At 40.1% G+C, this 17,783-nt stretch overlaps 1 protein-coding gene across 1 annotated transcript; it reads right to left on the reverse strand.

The window, feature by feature from the left end:
* Positions 1 to 539: 539 nt before the first annotated feature.
* Positions 540 to 17,263, reverse strand: LOC106533995 (tensin-3; the record flags this gene model as incomplete). The annotated part of the gene is given in 15 exon segments (XM_014030493.1): positions 540 to 750; positions 857 to 886; positions 1,008 to 1,076; positions 2,511 to 2,679; positions 2,903 to 2,980; positions 3,106 to 3,183; positions 3,599 to 3,694; positions 5,821 to 5,952; positions 6,055 to 6,141; positions 6,237 to 6,772; positions 6,874 to 7,003; positions 8,858 to 8,941; positions 10,491 to 10,626; positions 10,727 to 10,887; positions 16,076 to 17,263. Coding segments are annotated over 15 exon segments (2,802 nt in total). The 3' UTR covers positions 540 to 605.
* Positions 17,264 to 17,783: the final 520 nt, after the last annotated feature.

Genomic DNA, 17,783 nt, shown 5'->3' on the forward strand with positions numbered 1-17,783 from the left:
CACATACACACAGAAAAATACTCCCATAAAAATCTTACAAAAGCTTTTAAAGTGGTCATGTTCGAATACACCTAAAGATAAAAAAAATCTGTTATTAAAAAAACACAAGTACCATAGTCTAAAAACAATCATTGCATAGATAAAAGAACAAAATCTTGCTTGCAATGTCCAAATTACACCAAATCATGTAGATTTGTTATATTTTTCTTTTAAACATGATTAAAAAAACACAACATGCAGGGAAAATAGGCGCTTCTGTGATCCTCAGAGCWGTTTGTTCACTTAAATTATGGGAAATGTTAAAAATAAAAACAACTACATATAAAATGTTTTGATTTGTTCAGAAWAGGCCACGCAGGAACAGTCGGAATGGTTATATCTAACTGTACAAAACACTACAGGTGGAAAAGCCTATCACTTAGCCTTTTTTCCCTTTCCCAACTAATTTACAGTTCACACAGGTAACAATGTTTTGATGTCTGTAAATTTCTTATCGTGTTTCATTTATCTACAAGTCATCAGTGTCACTTTTTTTTCCCTTTTCTCAGTCTTTAAATTGCTGTTTCTTTTCTCAGTCAACATCTCTCCAGGTCTCCGGTCCCCTCCTACTTACTCCGTTGTGAACCAATCATCACTTTGGACACAAAGTTGACGATGGCACTGGCGGGCTGCTCAGGATCGTGTTCCGCAAACAGGTGACATATGTTGTCCGTGGAAGTGCCAGTTTTCCTCGCCACAAAGCCGAAGATTCTGCGAAGATGGAAGCAAAGCACTTAATAGCAGCACTGTCAAGCTCCCCATTTAAAAATAGCTGGGTAACAAGCTGCAGCTGTGACCATGATCATTATTTACTTACTTTGCTGAAGGGTATCCATCTTTTTTCCACCTAAGAGCAGAAATAATGTCAGCAAAGAATTTAGACCAAAATAACACCAAATCTAATTAAAGGATGACGTAAACTATAAAAAGAAAAAAAAATATGCGCAGTTGTTAAAAACAGTACTCACTTTCTATCTTGAGGATCCAGAGCACAAAATATAACTGTATTGGCATTGTAATGGCGCCTGAAAAAAAGCCTGAAAACAGACAAATTTAGGATTAAGTGACCTTTGAGTGAATCGTTTATGGCCAAAACCCATTTCAGTCATTCTCCTAAAATATTCAACCTTACCGCTACAATTAGCGCCAGATTACAGAAAATAAAAAAGTCAAATATTCTGTTTAACCTCCATCTCTCATCACCTCTATTTAAGTTACACTACGTACGTGTTATTGGTACTTTATTTGGTGTTTTATTMTTTTGTTTTTACTGCATTTTAGATTATATTTTATTGTACAGTGCTATAAAAAGAATCTATATATAAAATATTTTAATAATCATATTATTGTTTTTTGTTATTATTATTAATATCAGAGAAGAAGATTACATTTTTTTGACTGAGCATGTTGACTATGCCACAAATGGTCCAAATAGGAAATGGAATATTTGTTTCCTGTTCATTATGGCTGTGTCCAAAACGGCAGGACGGGTCCTCCGAAGTCCGAATTCGTCGGCCGCATACGTCACAGCGCCGCGACGAAGGACGTCCAAAACCGAAGACTCCTCCGATGCGGCCGACAAATACGTCCTTATTTTTCCCCGATTTGAAGGACAGGTCTGATGGATCCTTCCCGGCCCAGCATATCCCATAATGCATTGCGGCCTGACCGGAGATTTGTTTAAGCTAGTAATGGCGGACGAAGCGAGATAAAAGAATACGTTTTAAATAAAAATATGGTGATATGGAAATTTAAAAAATTAGCGGTTGTAATTCTAGTACTTTTATCATTTGTATGGACATGTTTTTAAATATTATTTTTATCATTAAAAAAAGCGAAATAAACATGCACCTACAGCGGATCAATTAGTTCTTCAAATGTTACCTTTAAGTAAATTTTATAGTTTTGTGATATTAATAATGGTAATGTATTGATATTTTTCTAGTTTTGATTTAAGTTTGTTTGTTTAGCGTCGTCACAGTTGCTAGGTGACATGACGTACGCCGGGGTAAGGAGGGGAGGCTAGACCGTCCAAATTCACAGCCTCTTTTTTTCCGGTCTTCCCGGTCTACCAAGGACCCGGCCCACCGCGACCGGGGAGTCTGGGTCCTCCAGAGGACCCGGCCTGTCGTTTTGGACACAGCCTATGTGTCCCTTTGATTGCTTTAAGTCTATCCCAGAACTTATTTTCTAAATAAATAAATAAATAAATAAAATAAAAAAATAAAATAAAATAAAATAAAATAAAATAAAAATAAAAAAACACCTTGTATATAACAAGATATATACATATTTTGACAGGACATCCGATGCATTTGCTTCTTGATTGGGTGACAGTGGAATATTAAAGCTGCAACTCTTTATTACATTACGATAAGAGCYAAAGGGTAAGTGTACATATGGAAAGGATAGATGTAGGTGTTACGCTATAAAACTGGATTTGCTGGAAAAAKGGTGTGTGCTGTACTCACTTCCTCTGGTTGTCCGTCAGGGTGATTCCCTGAGACGACACTTTGAAGTGGACCACCGTGGAGTTCGGTAGAGGGTCTGCATCCAGGATCATAGTAGTGGCTTTCTGCACAGCCTGGACCCCCGTGAGCGACTCCATCTCCACTGAGCCGAGGTACCACACGTTACAAGCTGTGGCATGAACACAAATCAAATGCCACTTGGATTCGCTTTGTACAAATCGCTGCAGAGTGTGCTTCATGACAAAAACACAGAGCAAGAAAAAAAACCCCAGCTATTTTCAAAAACCAGCCCCAGAAATACAAGGACTGAGTTAAGTGTTTATTTGCAGTCTCGTCTTCTTGTGTTTGACTTAATGACTGTTCTTAGTGAGTGATGTAAGACGCCTGATTACCTGCACCCTGTTTCAGCAGCTCAGCAGCTGAGTTTGTGACGGACTGCGAAATGTTCTCCACGACATCTTCAAAGGGATCTTATGAAGAAATTAAAAAAAAAAAAAACAGCAGCAATCAACAACTACACGATCMCACTGAACATCAGACAAAAAAATAACGGTAACAACCTTCTTCAATAAATGATGAGTGTGTGAATGCTTACCTCTATCAGGTATAATAAGTTTACAGGGAAGGGCCAGAGGTGTGATTGAATGCTGGCAGACCAAAGCTGTTAAGCTTCCTGTAAAAGATTAAAGGGAAAATGAAAAAAAAAAACAAGATTATACTTTCTGCAAAGTTACAAAACACTGATACAAAACCAGGGAAATTCTAAACATTAAAGAAAAGTTGTGAAACATCAGCTCTGAAAGTTGAAATCCTAAAATGATTCCATATAATTTTTAATAGCTCCTAAAAATCAACTGTCCTCATTCATTCAAGATAAACAAATATACAATTCAAACTATAAAACCTAGAAAGATGTGCTAACGTGATTGATGTCTGTTTGGATAACTCTGGCCCACAGCARACCGCTGGTACACAGCATGGTACACCAACAGAGGGCAGCATCAGTCATAAAGTCTTGATATTTTGCTGTCGAGGAGCCAAAGAGACAGATGGAGATGGACTCCAGGTTTTCAGCAGCAGGTACTCACCAAAGTAGGGTTCGTTGGGACAACCCTTCAGCCGCACTCCCTTCGGCGTGCTCTCGATCAGCAAGTGGCGCACCAGTTCGTTGGACAGATCTCCTCCTGTCAGATAAACAAAAACGATCCATTCTGAAGATTTACACAGAACATATTAAAGTACCACATTCAATTTGTCCAGACATTAAGCGGGAGATGATTCAACACAACCACCACCTTTGTTCTCCACATGAGGAATTTTGAGGCAAAAGCTTGTTTCTCAAAGTGGGTTGGATTATTATTATTATTATTTTTAATTTCACTTTTAAGGAACTGCAAAAGCTCCAAGCGCAAAGTGAGGCTGTGGGCTTTGAGGTGACGTCACCACAGGTGCTGCTGGATCGCAGAAGGGTGACAGCAAACAAAAGGACAGGTGTGAGTGAAGAACAAAACCGTTTGACTGAACAAAGAGTTCGGTTGGTCCAAACGGGGATTTTCTGTTGAGCAAACTGATAGTAAAAAGTGGCGTCACAAATACAAATCCATTGGTATGTCGCTAAAATGAAAACATTAACATTAACCTCCTAACAGTAATATTGTAAACTAAAAACCAGGATGCTTGAAATTAAACCTAATAATCTGAAAAAAAAAGGCTGATTTAAAAAATTGTCATTTTTAAAAATATTTATTTTCTGTTCTCATCATTCACCACGTTTTTTAATATCTAGACAAATAAGCTGTGTATAGTAAAAAAGTACATTTACTTTGTTGCAGTGCAGTAAGTTGTATTGAGTAAGTTTTTTTTACAATCTGTTTTTTACCAAATATTTTTTAAATAGCAACTTTTACTTTTATTTTGTTACATTCAAAACATAAAAAATATACTTTTACTTGCATACGTTAAAAACCTAAAACGCTTCATTACGCTGTACAAATTTGATAATGAACAGAGCTCATTGTTTATGCACTCTAAAACATTAAGTGTTGAATTTATTTAACCAAGTTATGTCAATCTGTTCCACTAAACCCAGTTGAGTAAATGTAAAGCAATTTACACGTTAAAAAAAATATAAATAAAAATGTGTAAATTGCTGACATTTGCTCAATTCGATTTAGTGGAACCAGTTAACATAACTTGTTTAAGTAAAATAAACACTTCATTTCTTAGAGTGTGTGTAAAAGTGCTTTTATTTTCCAACTTATTGTTGTTTATGGACTTTTATGACTTTCTCAAGTTATTTTATTGCAAGTGAAATTCATGTTTGTTCAGGTATTTTTACTTGGTTATTTCTGTTTTCCAAGTATTTTATACACCTTTGTATGAAAGACACTGTAAACTTTTATTGATTTTTATTATCAACGCCTGAAAACCTATATGCTAGTAGCAAAAAAAAGGCAATAAACGAATTGTGACGCTTCGTTTTCTGTGATTTCACCGTAAATGTGTTCACAGCAGCTCTGCTTATAATTCTGGTTGTCTAGATTCATTCAAATAATCATATTACCAGAAAGTGTTGGTAGATTAATAGAAAAAAGTCCCACCTGCTAAACTGAAGTTCAATCCAAGAAGAAAACAACCAGTAATGTAACCCATGTTGACCTTACCACTAGAATACAAGCTGTACATTGAACAGAGATATGTGGGGCAGTGAGCTTTCCTAAAGAATGCCCTGGAATCAGAACAGGCACGTCCTTTGTTAAGAGCTGAAACACTAGCTGCACATCTAAGACTATCAGGGCAGCAGGAAGCTGGTTTCATAAAGGTGAAGCCCAGGAGAGATCCACAGAAGGATGAGAGTTCAACACAAAAAGACAAAAAAAAAAGCAGTCTCAGGTTCCTTTGTGAATAAATTACCCATTTACAGCAGGCTGTAATAGAAAATGTCTTCAGATGTGACTGAGTCACTCACGAATCCCAGGATGTTTGTAATTCTGGACTAATCTTTGACATCTTGACCATGACGTTCACAATTACAGAGCTGGAGTCAAGGGGATTTTAGCACAAAGTAACACGATTTAAAGCAGTCGTTGAAATAAAAAGYTACCCAGGAGTCAATTTACTGTAAGGTTTATCAAACAAAAAAAACAGCACTTTTCTAAACTTTTAACCCAACGATTGGATAGTTTTATATTTAAGTCAAACACACACACACACACACACACACACAAAAATAAATAAATAAATAAATAAATAAAAATAAAAGAGTGGTTCTATCAAAAACAGAACTGTTTGCAAACTGTGTGTAAATTACCTTTTTTGCTCTGCTGGAAAACTGAGGGAGGGGGTGTTGCCACCTTCATGGCCAGACCGTACGCCCCCTTAAAGGAATGGCTGTCTCGCACAATAAAGCAGCCGGGCTCCTTGTCCTTCAGGACTGAAATAGCTGAATAAGGAGGAGACATACTGACTGTCAGCTGACAAAGTTTTAATGTGAAACAAAAGTGAAAAAAAAACAAACAAAATAAAATAAAAAGTTGAAACCCACCTTGGTCCCTTGAGATGTCTGGTTTGTACCAGAATTTTGACGTGTCCTGCACAAACTTCACAGTAACCTGCTTGTTCACTAGTACGTCTGGAAAACAAAGCAGTCACTCATGAAGGTGTATGTCTACGCATGCTAATCGAGACCCTGGACGCAAACAAAGTGATTAGGAGTTATTTATTTACCTGGCAGAGGCGAGGCTGGGCACGGCGTCTGAGCCGACAAGTCAGGTAAGACGTTGGGGAAAGGGATGCTCAGAGAGCTCCCACTGTGCGGACTTGAGAACCCGCTGAGGGCAGGAGAGGCTGTTCCCAGAGAGTGCTCGCCGTCCGACGCTCGCTTCTTTTCCGGCAGCAGCGGGGGCTGCACCTGGGGGGTCTGCGACCGATGCTGCCCTTCACCGAAGGAGAAGTGATCCCTGTCGACGCCCGCGGCCGGACAGTCCGTGCCGTAGCCGAGACCCGAGCCGTCCTGCTCGTCGAAGCTTTGAGCGGAACTACGGCCGATGGCGTAGCAGGCCATGCGGCTCCGCTGGCTGCTTCGGGGAGAGCTGTGGGCATTGGGGGCAGGGTGGGTGTGGGAGCGGGGTAAAGGAGGAGAGTGGTGACCGTAGTCCAGAGACACGGAATGTTGCGGTGGTTGTCGGGCACAGGGGTAGTTACTCAAGGAGGCGTGGCGGCTCAGGACAGAGTGCTCTGGCCAGGACTGATTCACAGAGGAGCTTGACRTATAAAAAAACAGAAGGTAGTCAGAATGACTAAAAAAAAATCCTTTCTTTTGTGAGAAAACCACAACTAATGTTGAGGTAAATCAGGTCTCTACCTGTCTGCGTGCTGATGGCTTCCAACAACTGAGGCAGAATGTGTAGAACTCAGCATCCTGTGGCAGCTGATGGAGGAATCTGGCAACGTCTCCAACACTACATGATTGATGTCACTGTATCCTCGAGGTTCTGTGAGGGGGCCAAGAAATAAGAGAGAGAGAAAAAAGAAAGTTACAGTCTGTTGCAGGACATATTTGCTTGATAGTACTGTGTAAATCTACTGACGTTCAGTGAAAATATATACTAACAAACAAAAGTAGGGAGAGTTTTAGAAAAGAGAGTTTCTAAAAATGTTTAACATAAACCAATGTTTCAGCAATTAGCAGAACTGAGGAGGAAAAAAAGTAACATTTTTAGTCCTTGGACTGGCCAATATGGAGTTGTGATGCAATAAAAGTGCAAGTACAACTGGCGGCCCACGGGCCGCATCCGGCCCACAAGTGACCAAAGTTCGGCCCACCAATTGGTTTATTAATTTCTTAAGCCCAAACTCCCGGTTTTCTGCTTTAATTACCCTAAGTGCTTTTGGGTAAACATAGACATGTTTGGTATCAACAGGAACGTCAGAATCTTCGCTAGAAGCTGGTAAAAACCAATTCAGTGAACACCCAAGACAGTTAAAACTACAAACAGTTGAAGATAAAACTATGAAATTCAATAAAATTAGTTAAAAAATTTGGCAAGTCAGAGATGTCAAAGTAATTGTGTTAAATRGGATGCATAATGTGTTATTTTTGTTGTCTATATTGTTTTACTAACACTACATTTAATACATAGGGTTCTGTATGTTGTTTTCATGATTAAAYGCAGCAAAATAAACTATTTCAAAGGTAACAGATCTTTGTAATACTTGGTTTATTTGCACAATAACTTTAATGGATGTTCGGCCCCTCAGCTGTTGGCCTGCAGTAACTGTGGCCCCTGGAGCAATTTAGTTGAATAGCCCTGCAATAAAAACTCTTCAGATTACATTGTACTTATTGTAGCTCTTCAAAACTCCAATACAATGTAAATACAGCCCTGCTACAACAAATCAAGACAAAAGCAAATAAAATGATCTAAAAAAAACTTTRTTTAAATCAACCATAATCTGGAGCCATCAACTTAAATGAAAAAGCTTTAGTTTTACATCAAGTTTTGCGAAGCTGATAAGTTGCTGAACTACTAGACACTTAAGGAGCAAGGACTGTTTTCTTTTTGTACCACGATTCCTGAACTCTGTCACCATGGAGCTGCAGCTGAAATGAATGCTGGGATCCTTGCCTGCATGTCTGAGGCACAGCGAGGGGCACAGACCTGCGCCCAGACCCCACAGCCTCTCAGGCATACTGTAAAYCTCCATGGAAACAAATGAATAAAAGGTGATAAAGGAACTCAAAGTAAAGCTTGTGTGCGTGTATATGTCGGGGTGGGGTGGGGGGGTAATTTCAAGCAAAACATTACAAACTGGTAACAAAAAGAATGCACAGTTTAAAGACTCCTTCACTCCATGAGAATTTGGASTTTATAACTCATTCAGTCTAGCTGAGGTGCTGCACAGGGCTTTACAAACCCAGGGTGTGTTTATCCTTAAATTAAAACCACAGAGGGAAGGAAAAAAATCAATAAAGGAAGAATACGGTACATTTTTAATCTATAAAAAACAATGGAGTTGTATTTAAAACTGTTTTTCCTACAAACCAAAACCACACAGGCATTCCAGAGAAGGGTTAGGAATCTCCCTGCTTTTGCGCAAGAGCTGTCTTTGTTTTCAACCTCTGTCCTAAAACATTGCAAAACAGATATGCTTATGTCACCTTAAAAGAATATCAGTATTACTAAACGAAGGCAAAATGAACCCAAAATGCCCTGCTGTAATGGTAGGAACATGACCGACAAACAAAAATAACCTAAACTCTTTCAAGTATCAGCATGAAGGAGAAAACATAAAAACAAAACTAAATAAAACAAGTTTTTGTTTGGGTTTAAGAATTGTGAACCTACCATGATTTGTTCTGTAGCCTCCAAAAGACTGCATGCTGGGAGATGGAGTTTGTCTATGATCTGTCAACTCTGACATACTTTTCACTGGAATGACAAAGAGCACACGGTCATGTAGGATCAAACATAAAAACCTGGGTGCTATCATAGACCCAGGCATTTAGCTAGAGCAGTGTCAGGGCGTAGTTTCATTGTCCCGTTTGGTTTTCCCCCCTTCACCTGGGGATGACTCCGGATGCTCTCAGGGCACTGTGCCGAACCTTTGTTGCTTATTTTTTACACTACGTAAATTTTGTAAACTTCCGTAAACTTGGTAAGCAGAAAGCAGGTAACTGCAATAATTTTATGAAGACAGCAGAGGACACACAAAGATTAAATCAAACCAGCTTGGATAGACATGAGTAGGAAATTTAACAGCTTCAGTAGTTGTTGTTGTGTATCGTTTGTCCATAACTTTACACAAAATTTGTCCACTTCCCTAAATTTTGTAAGAGGTGTGAGGGTGAGCGCAGTTATTTTATGAAAACTCAAAGAATACATTGAAGCAGCTTGGATAGAAGTTGGTAGTGATGTTGTAGCTTCAGTAGCTGTTATGCGTTGTTTTCACAAACTCTGCTCCCGGTTTGTCCGCAACGTTACACAAATTTTGTAAACTTTGTAAGCGTCGGATGGGGTGACTGCAATTACCGTATTTATTCATGTATAATATGATCTCATGTAAAATACAACCCCCCCTTGAGCTTAAAAAGCATAAAAAACTGAATCCTTAAACTACCTCCAATTTCATACAGACTTCAAGATTTTTCAGCCTTTGCAGTCTTTATACAAATCAGTAAAATGATCATTGCACTGTTCATTTTATTTAACAAAATATGTACTAAAAGGTATTTTGACAACAAATATATATCAGCTGTAGCAGCATCATAAGAATTCTGGCATTTTACACATAGTCCACCAGGATGCGCCAACACAAAAGTCAGAGACTTCACATGAGATTTGGGCCATCTTGTGGGGGAAAAGCAGATTACCTTCTACTCGGAGTGCCCCCTCTGGTGGGGAAACATTTTTTTCAGGGATACAAACATTTTCAGAACACCGGTGGACGGCAGCCATTACAGACGAACGTGTTTGTTGTTGTTCGAGGAGTGGCCCAGTCACGCTAAAGTCATTAGTTCGCTATCATTACTGAGGTGCAGGAATACTTTTTTCACCCTTTTTATCACATCATGTCGCCTGCTTACTATCTCACTCTGACGCATGAAGGAGTGTCAGGGGTAAGCTCGTTTCAACTGCTTTTTACAACGTGGTCTCATTTCCGGACTCAGGTATTTTGTGAATGAAGTCGATATTTCAGTTAAAATATAAGTAAAAATATTTATCCGAGTACAGTACTACCCCCCAACTTCATGGATGATTTTATGGATTACAATTTACGTATTATACTTGAATAAATACGGTACTTTATAAAGTCAGTTGCACTGGCTTGGACAGCTTCACAATTTCCGGTCCAGGTCAGTTCGCAACATTTGTTTTAACCTACATGAATGTCAAAAACTTCCACAAGCTTCGTAAGTGAAGGGGTTGCCTCTTACAAAATCCGACCTAAAAGCCTGCATAGATTGCATGCAGTACTTACCATAAGGTGTCGGTGGGGAGATAGGGAAGGCAGGAGTGGGAGGAGCCATGTCGCTACCCGCCTCAACTCCACTGTCCATATCTGTCCCATGGGTCCTATAATTGACACTGTCACTTCTGTACAGAATGGTATGCTGCTGCAACAAAAACAAAACCAACATACATGTGACCTAGATTCCAGGAGAACATGACCTGATGTAGAAGATGTGAAAGAAAGTGCACAGAGGCAAAATCTACCTGGAGCTGAAGGGGCGCACAAGGGGAATATGTCCGCTGACCCCTGTACTCCTCCGCATCACCCCATCCGGACTTACAGAAGCCTGGATGATCCAGTACATCTTGCCCTTGGCAGCTTTGACTACGCATGACACCCGCTCGCCCATCACTGGGCTGCACAACTGCATACACACAAGTAGACAACAGGGACACGTTGATCAAATAATTTTTTAAGAAGATTCTTTTTTACTTTCAAGGAATTATTCTACAAAAAATACATGATTTTATTTTCCATCAGAAAGTTTTTTCTCTTACTATCAAACTTATATACTTTACTGTCATTTTAATTTAAACAGAGACCTTATATTCCCAAAGTTTACTATAAGCAGAAGACAGCTGAGGAAGGCCAAAGGTCTGACTGGTGAGCTAATGGAGGATGTGACGGTTGTGTGTTTGCATGTGTGTGGTTTCGGTGTCATGACTCTAAATGAGTGTCGCCACTCATCAGGAGGGTGTCGTTTTGAGCCCTCCCTGTGAACTTTGACCTCTGAGCAAAAAGGAATGCAAATTATGCAGAAGAGCTAATGCATAGGATTGTTAATCTCATTGTCTGGTACTAGCATAAATGATACACCCCCTGATGAATGGATAGTTAACAGAGCTTCTCCTTGCTCTCTTTTCAAATGATGCTCTTTGGAGAAGTGGTAATGAGTATAATACTGTTCTTACCAAGAGAAATAAACATTATTTGCTTTCCTCCCCTWCCACTGCACTCAAGCATGAATCTAACAAGACTTCAAAAGAAGAAATTAGAAATACATGTAGATTGTGAAACAACAAAGAATTGGTCATTTACGTAACTAAAATAAATAAAAAAGGCCATATATTTATATCTAACGTTCTAAATCCCATGGAAAGATGATTTCTGGATGTTGCACAAATACACTAAAAACAAATCCTAAGGTCTCGTTTACACAACGCCAATTTTGTGTGGAACCGCAGGTCTTTTCCTGTGGTCCAGCTAATTGAGTACATGATTCGTCACCCTGCCATGACCACGCCTTTCACTAAAATATCTTTGTGCTTGAAAGCAAGTGAGATCAAGTTCGTATCTGCGTTCTGACACAATAGCCTATATGCCATGGTCATTAATGACGTATTTCCGGTAAAATTCCTGCCACGTTCCTCGATTCCACTTCCTGGTTGCTGCCTTTGTTTTTAGCGCAAGCTCATAATACAACTCCATGAAAAGGTCACAAAAGTTAAAGCATCTGTGAGCTACTGGTATAAAACGCAAGTTCTGTTGTGTGCCATTGTGTCAACTAACCAGTAGGTACAATAGAATAGTTAGTTTTTATCCATTTTCCTAGAGGTGGAAAGGTGACAGCTGTGGATCATAGCTATACAGGCTAAATTTAGCTATAAGCTCACGCTTGCGTTTGTAATCGGCATTTCTAACCTGAGGATATTCAAGAGCCAACATCAGAAATGAGAAGATGGAGGTTACAAATGGGAGATGTACAATTATCCACTTTAACTGCCAAGACGAGAGAGGAAAAACCACCTCACAGCTAGGAGGAAGCTAACACACAGCAGCCAGGACAAAGGTAGGTGTGTGCATATGAGCGCGTTTGTATTATACAGAGTATGAAATGTTTTTAGGCAACTTTGTCATGAGTTTTATGCAAAAGTAAAAACTTGTTAGAGTGTATATTATAGCGTAAACAAAAAACGAGCGACGAACGAGCCTCTTGAATGTGACGTGTAGCCAATCAGAAAGGGAGGTAGCGTAAACACAGAGGGGAATCCAAAATACAGAAGACATAAAAAAACTGTCATGAATCACCAGAAAGTCTGCTGGATGTTGAAAGTAATTTGGAATTGTTTTTTCCTTTGTTAAAATAGTACACAAACAATCAATATTGTTCTTCATTGTCTCAAATGTTTATGTACTCAGAACTCACGTCTGATCTCTGGAAGTCATGCAAGAMTTTTCCTCTGACATCTGAACTCTTGTGAGATTTTACATCTGACATCTGAATATTTATGAAAGAAATCTGTCTGTGTGCACTGTAGGACCACACCTGGTATATCCATGATTTTATATCCTCACATGCTGTGTCTCTGTCTTTGAAAATGGGCCGACTGTTTTAAAATCTTGCAGTGTGACCCAACCTTCACGAAACAAACTATTGCATCACACGTGACAAAAGTTCAAAGATATCATCAGAAAGGACATTGTCTTACTATWTAGTGAAGCATGTTTTAAAGCTGAGTTTTCCAATCCTGAGTTTACAGGCTGCTTTCAGTTATTCTCTGCTAAACACACCTGGTTTAAACGTATAATTCATTACTAGGCTTGTCTGGAACCTGATGAAAAGCTGTTGGGGTAATTCATTCCTTTGTATCAGGTGTGTTAAAGCAGAGACACTTCTGCCAAGATGGGTTACATTATTTAAACATCTTTCATCCCCATTTACTGTACCGTCTAATACAAAACTTCAACACAGGCTTCAAAGCCAATCAACAAAATTAAAGCAATCCACCTGTTGCTCAACCTTTTAATTAAAAAGCTGAGTTTTGACATAACTGGAGGCAAAGATTTCAACTGTTTCAGGCGTCCAAATCATTATTCTTAGCTGCTGTTGGAGTATTTGGCAGAGGCGTGTTGTTAAATATGCCTGGGCTTGGAAGGCTATTCTTTCTGGTTCAATCGTCACAGCGATAACAACGCTTCCGCAGTTTTCAATGAGCTGCTGACGCTTATACATTCTAAACGTGTCTTTAGGGAAGTAGTTCTGCCTGTGCTACACAGTGGTATGGTGACATGTTGATTTTAGAGCCTTATATTTAGAAAGCTTTTAGACAGAACAGTGAAAACCTGGTGTTTTTCCTAAAAGCACACTTTCAGGAGATGAATTATCTTACCAGTGCTGACGGTGCTGCACATGCACTCGCCCACACTCATGAAATAACTGCAAAGCATGATTAAACTGGCCTAGACTATAAGCAAAAACAACAAGAGATTGTAAATGCACARGCCTCATCTACTTATCTTAACATTCAGGAAAACCGTCTTTGCCTGAAGCCATAAAAGCAATGGTACATTCAATGGTAGTCGGTTCATGTTAAACAAAGCTTTTGATTTTTATTCATAGTCAGTATGCAAGAATTTACTGCTGCTGTGTACTGGATATGAACTGCAAGTGGGTTTCTCTGCAGTTTGTTTGATGTTTACAACACTAGAATGAGACGTGGAAGGATCTGAGTAATTTTCCAGAACAATGGTCCAACATCAAAAAGACTAAAATGGATTTTAGCCTAAACTTCAAGGCTAAAAGTAAATGCAATCCCTCTGCCCAAAACATGTAACATCTGTTACTGAGAGTGTCACGTCTATGGCAGTTTTGAAACCTGAATAAATAAATAATCCAAGCACGCTCTGGGCAGTCCTCTGAGCTGAAATGTATTATGTAAAAATGTGTTCATTTTCTTCCCAATAAATCCTAGCAGAATTTTTGCAGTAGCTTGTGATAAACGCAAATGTTGTCATCTTTAGAATGAATTGTTCTGAAGGTTATGTAACGTCATGACATTTGAAAAACAGAATTGATAGAAAGATTGAATAGAAGTTATGTTTCTTCAATGGGGGGAGGTTGAAAATGTCAAGTTCTTACTTTATACAGATCCAATGTATTTGATGTGTTTTAGTGTATATTTGTATTGTATTGCTTTTATTTTTAATAGTAATGTTGTTTTTCTTAGTGTCTTTGGATTAGCTTTGTCCAATACTTGTCCTTATTAATTGTGTGTTTGTGTTGTATTTATGTTCTTGTATTTTATTACTTTTAAAACCTTTTTGCCAATCAAATCAATGCAGCATTAAATCTTGTCAGAGCAAACCATAATGGTTAAGGACGGGGATATGATGAAGACATCCTTCCAAGGTGAGGTGAAAASCCCTGTAATGCCCCATATGTTTCTGTGTGATATATTATAGCAGCAATGCATTAGCAGAAACATTGGTCTAAACTCTTTATCATTATTATATACGTATAAGTAGCAGTAAAGTGCATTTTAACTAAAAACATCACAAACAGACTTTGAATCTGTGCGGCCCAAGACATMAAGAGTGTGCTACAATCAGTTGTTCCAATCAACAAACTATAAATCAAGTCTAAAAAGAGTGGGAAAAAACTGCACCAACTAGACTATTTATCCTGTGAGACCAGCTTTACAAAATAAAAATGCAAATGCTAAATAACTTATTTTCTTTAAGAAACAGTTTAAATAAAATAACTCACATTACTGATTTTAGCATTAAAAAAAGAAAAAGAGTCTTGGCCCAAACTCTACAACACTAAGAAAGCTAAGCTATGTTAAAATAGCCAGTCTATTTCCTCTTACAGCATTTTTAATGATGCTTCTGCATTGATATGCACAGACAGGTAAGCATTTGGAATCAGATGAAAAAAAAAATAAAAAAAAAATCTCCGCCTGCAGGCTCACTTGTTCCCACTGTGGAAATTCCTGAGGCCTCACCATCCCCCTCCTCTTCTCACCTCCTCTGGAACCACATGCTYTGATTCATGCAGCAATGTTTTCTATTTGTCACTGGGTTTTAGTTCAACTACACCTAGTTCAACGTGATCACCTGTACGAAAACCATTCAATGTAGAAAAGTTGTCATCTTTGTAGCAAAATAGTTACTTGGTCAAATTGTACATGTCTGATAGCAGAAATACTTACAGTGGGTATCCATTGTTCAGATACACTATGCTGTATAACCCGTGTGCTTGACAAATCTAAATAAAATACTTATATTATTGCTATTAATATAAAACTTAGTCTTTAAAACCTAGTTTTTGCATAAGAATTAAAAAATAAAAGCAGACAGAAATGGGATATAGGTGCTTTAGACTCTTGATGGAGCTTGACATCAAACACTGATTTGTTTTTTTTATCTGTAATCTCAATGTGGAGTCTTAATAATCCAAAGGCAAGAAACATCAGAGTTCACAAAGCCTGATGATAAGCTGCTCATGCACCTTGCTGATCCTGCACTCAGATAGCTACCATACAAGTCTGGACAGCACTCTATATCGGCAGAAACACACTGCAAACATCTGAAAACCTGGCAAGAACCCTGCTATTTCTGCCACTCAAACATGCTGAAGGGGAGGGAGGGAAGTTGTGCTTTGTTCGGTCAACTCTACAGCAAATAAGAACAAAAGTTAAGGGTGTGAAGGACTTGTTCAATTTTTAAATATTCTCAGTGAGAAACAGAGGCAAGCAGCTTCTCTGGTTTCATAAAAACACATCTCTCTACGCAACCACACACACACCACTCAGACTGTCTGACTATCTTACCTGTCTGCTGTGTGTTTTTCAGGGCTGCTGATTTACTGTCGTTGAACCTGAGATTGACGCCGTTCGAACATTTGCCGGCTGAGCCGTTGACCTGCGTCGCACCGTTCCTCTTGGCGGAGCTGCTGCGGCTTGGCGCCGGCACGAACGTGGGATCCAGGTCCATGATCAGCTGATTGAGCTGATCGATGGAGTTATCGATGTCCATCGTCAGAGACTTGAACTCCTCGTCCTGTTTTTTGTTGCTGCTACTGTTCGTCATCGCCTGCTCTTTGTGAGGGGCGGAGCTTTTAATAGAGTCGTCCGGCGTGTCCCTCACGCAGTCTTGCGGTTTAGCGGGCAGTTGGCCGTCTTTGGGCGAACTCCTCCCAGGCTTGTTTCTAGGGTATTGCTCGGTTTCGTTTGCATCCTCGGGCATGTAGATAAACTGCTGCGCCGCAACCATCTGCTGCTGACGAACCCAGGACTGGGTAGAATAGCTGCCTTGCCTGTACACCTGTTGTTTGGGTGCGGGGGCGCTGCTGGGATTCGAAGACGCCACAGAGTTGCCCCTGGAGGTTAGAAAGGCTCTTTTGGCCTCTGCATAGGACCGCTCATAGTCCTCCACCGGGGGAGCGTGATGCAGGGGGTGCTGGTTTTGATGCTCCTCGCCTCCAGGACACCCAAAACCATCAGAGAGCAGAGAGTTTTGACTGCTCTTGTTGCAGGAGGACGACAGGGTCCCTAGGCTGTCCACGCTGTGCAGATCATGACCCGTAATGACGTAGTCGTCGAGGATATCCGTTTCCCTGTCTCTGGGTCGGGTGTCTCCGTTAAAGAGCGCTTGTGCTGGGATTGTCTGCTGCAAGCCCACTTTGGGGCCTTGATTATCCATCTCCTCCAGCGAAGGATCGTCAAGACCAAAACCATTAAGGAGCCATTTCAGTTGCACCTTCTCCTGCGGGCTGGGTCCCTGGTTAGCCTTGACGGTGGTTGTGGTGGCGGTAGAGGCGACAGGTGTGGGCCTATCTGCCCACAGAGACGTGCTAGACAGGCCCGAGTCACTGCTGACGGAGAGTGTGTGGTCACTGTGGTCAGGGCTTGAGGTGGCGGAGGTTGTGCGGGTCCCTCGTCCCAGTGTGGCCTCTCCTCCGCCGGCGGGGCTCCTCTTACTAGCCGCTTTGTCCTGGTTTAGGCTTTGAGGCCGTTGCGCTGCAAAATAGAAGAGATGCAGCGCTTCATACAGTCAGCCGGTATGGGCAACACGCAGAGACACACACATACACACACACACACAAACAGGAGACTCACAAAGACAAAGACGGGACTCTGTTAACACGACAGTCATGTCTGTCTGCTGTGATTGACAAGGACAACTTCTAATCACACCTAAACTTACGAAAACAACATTCCAGACAATACAGATAAACAAATAACCAGAACATGAAAACAACATGGCGAAACATTTATTGTGTCATTAAACTGAGAAAATCACCAAACCAAAAGTGGCAGAAAAAGTCTAATTTATGGGTTCAACTGTCACTGTTTCTGATAGGTGCCTAAAGTGAGCAACAGGCAAATATGTACAGGTTAAAGACAAAAATGTTTAAATTGTTTGCATGTTTTTACAAGAATAAGACGACGGGTCTCGTCTGACCCCTGCATTCCTCACCCTGCTGAGATTAGGCCACCCAACCCACTCTCACTTGCCCCTTGACCCCAAGCATATGTC

Source organism: Austrofundulus limnaeus, unplaced genomic scaffold (genome assembly GCF_001266775.1).
Source record: "Austrofundulus limnaeus strain Quisiro unplaced genomic scaffold, Austrofundulus_limnaeus-1.0 Scaffold6, whole genome shotgun sequence".
Taxonomy (NCBI): Eukaryota; Metazoa; Chordata; class Actinopteri; order Cyprinodontiformes; family Rivulidae; genus Austrofundulus; species Austrofundulus limnaeus.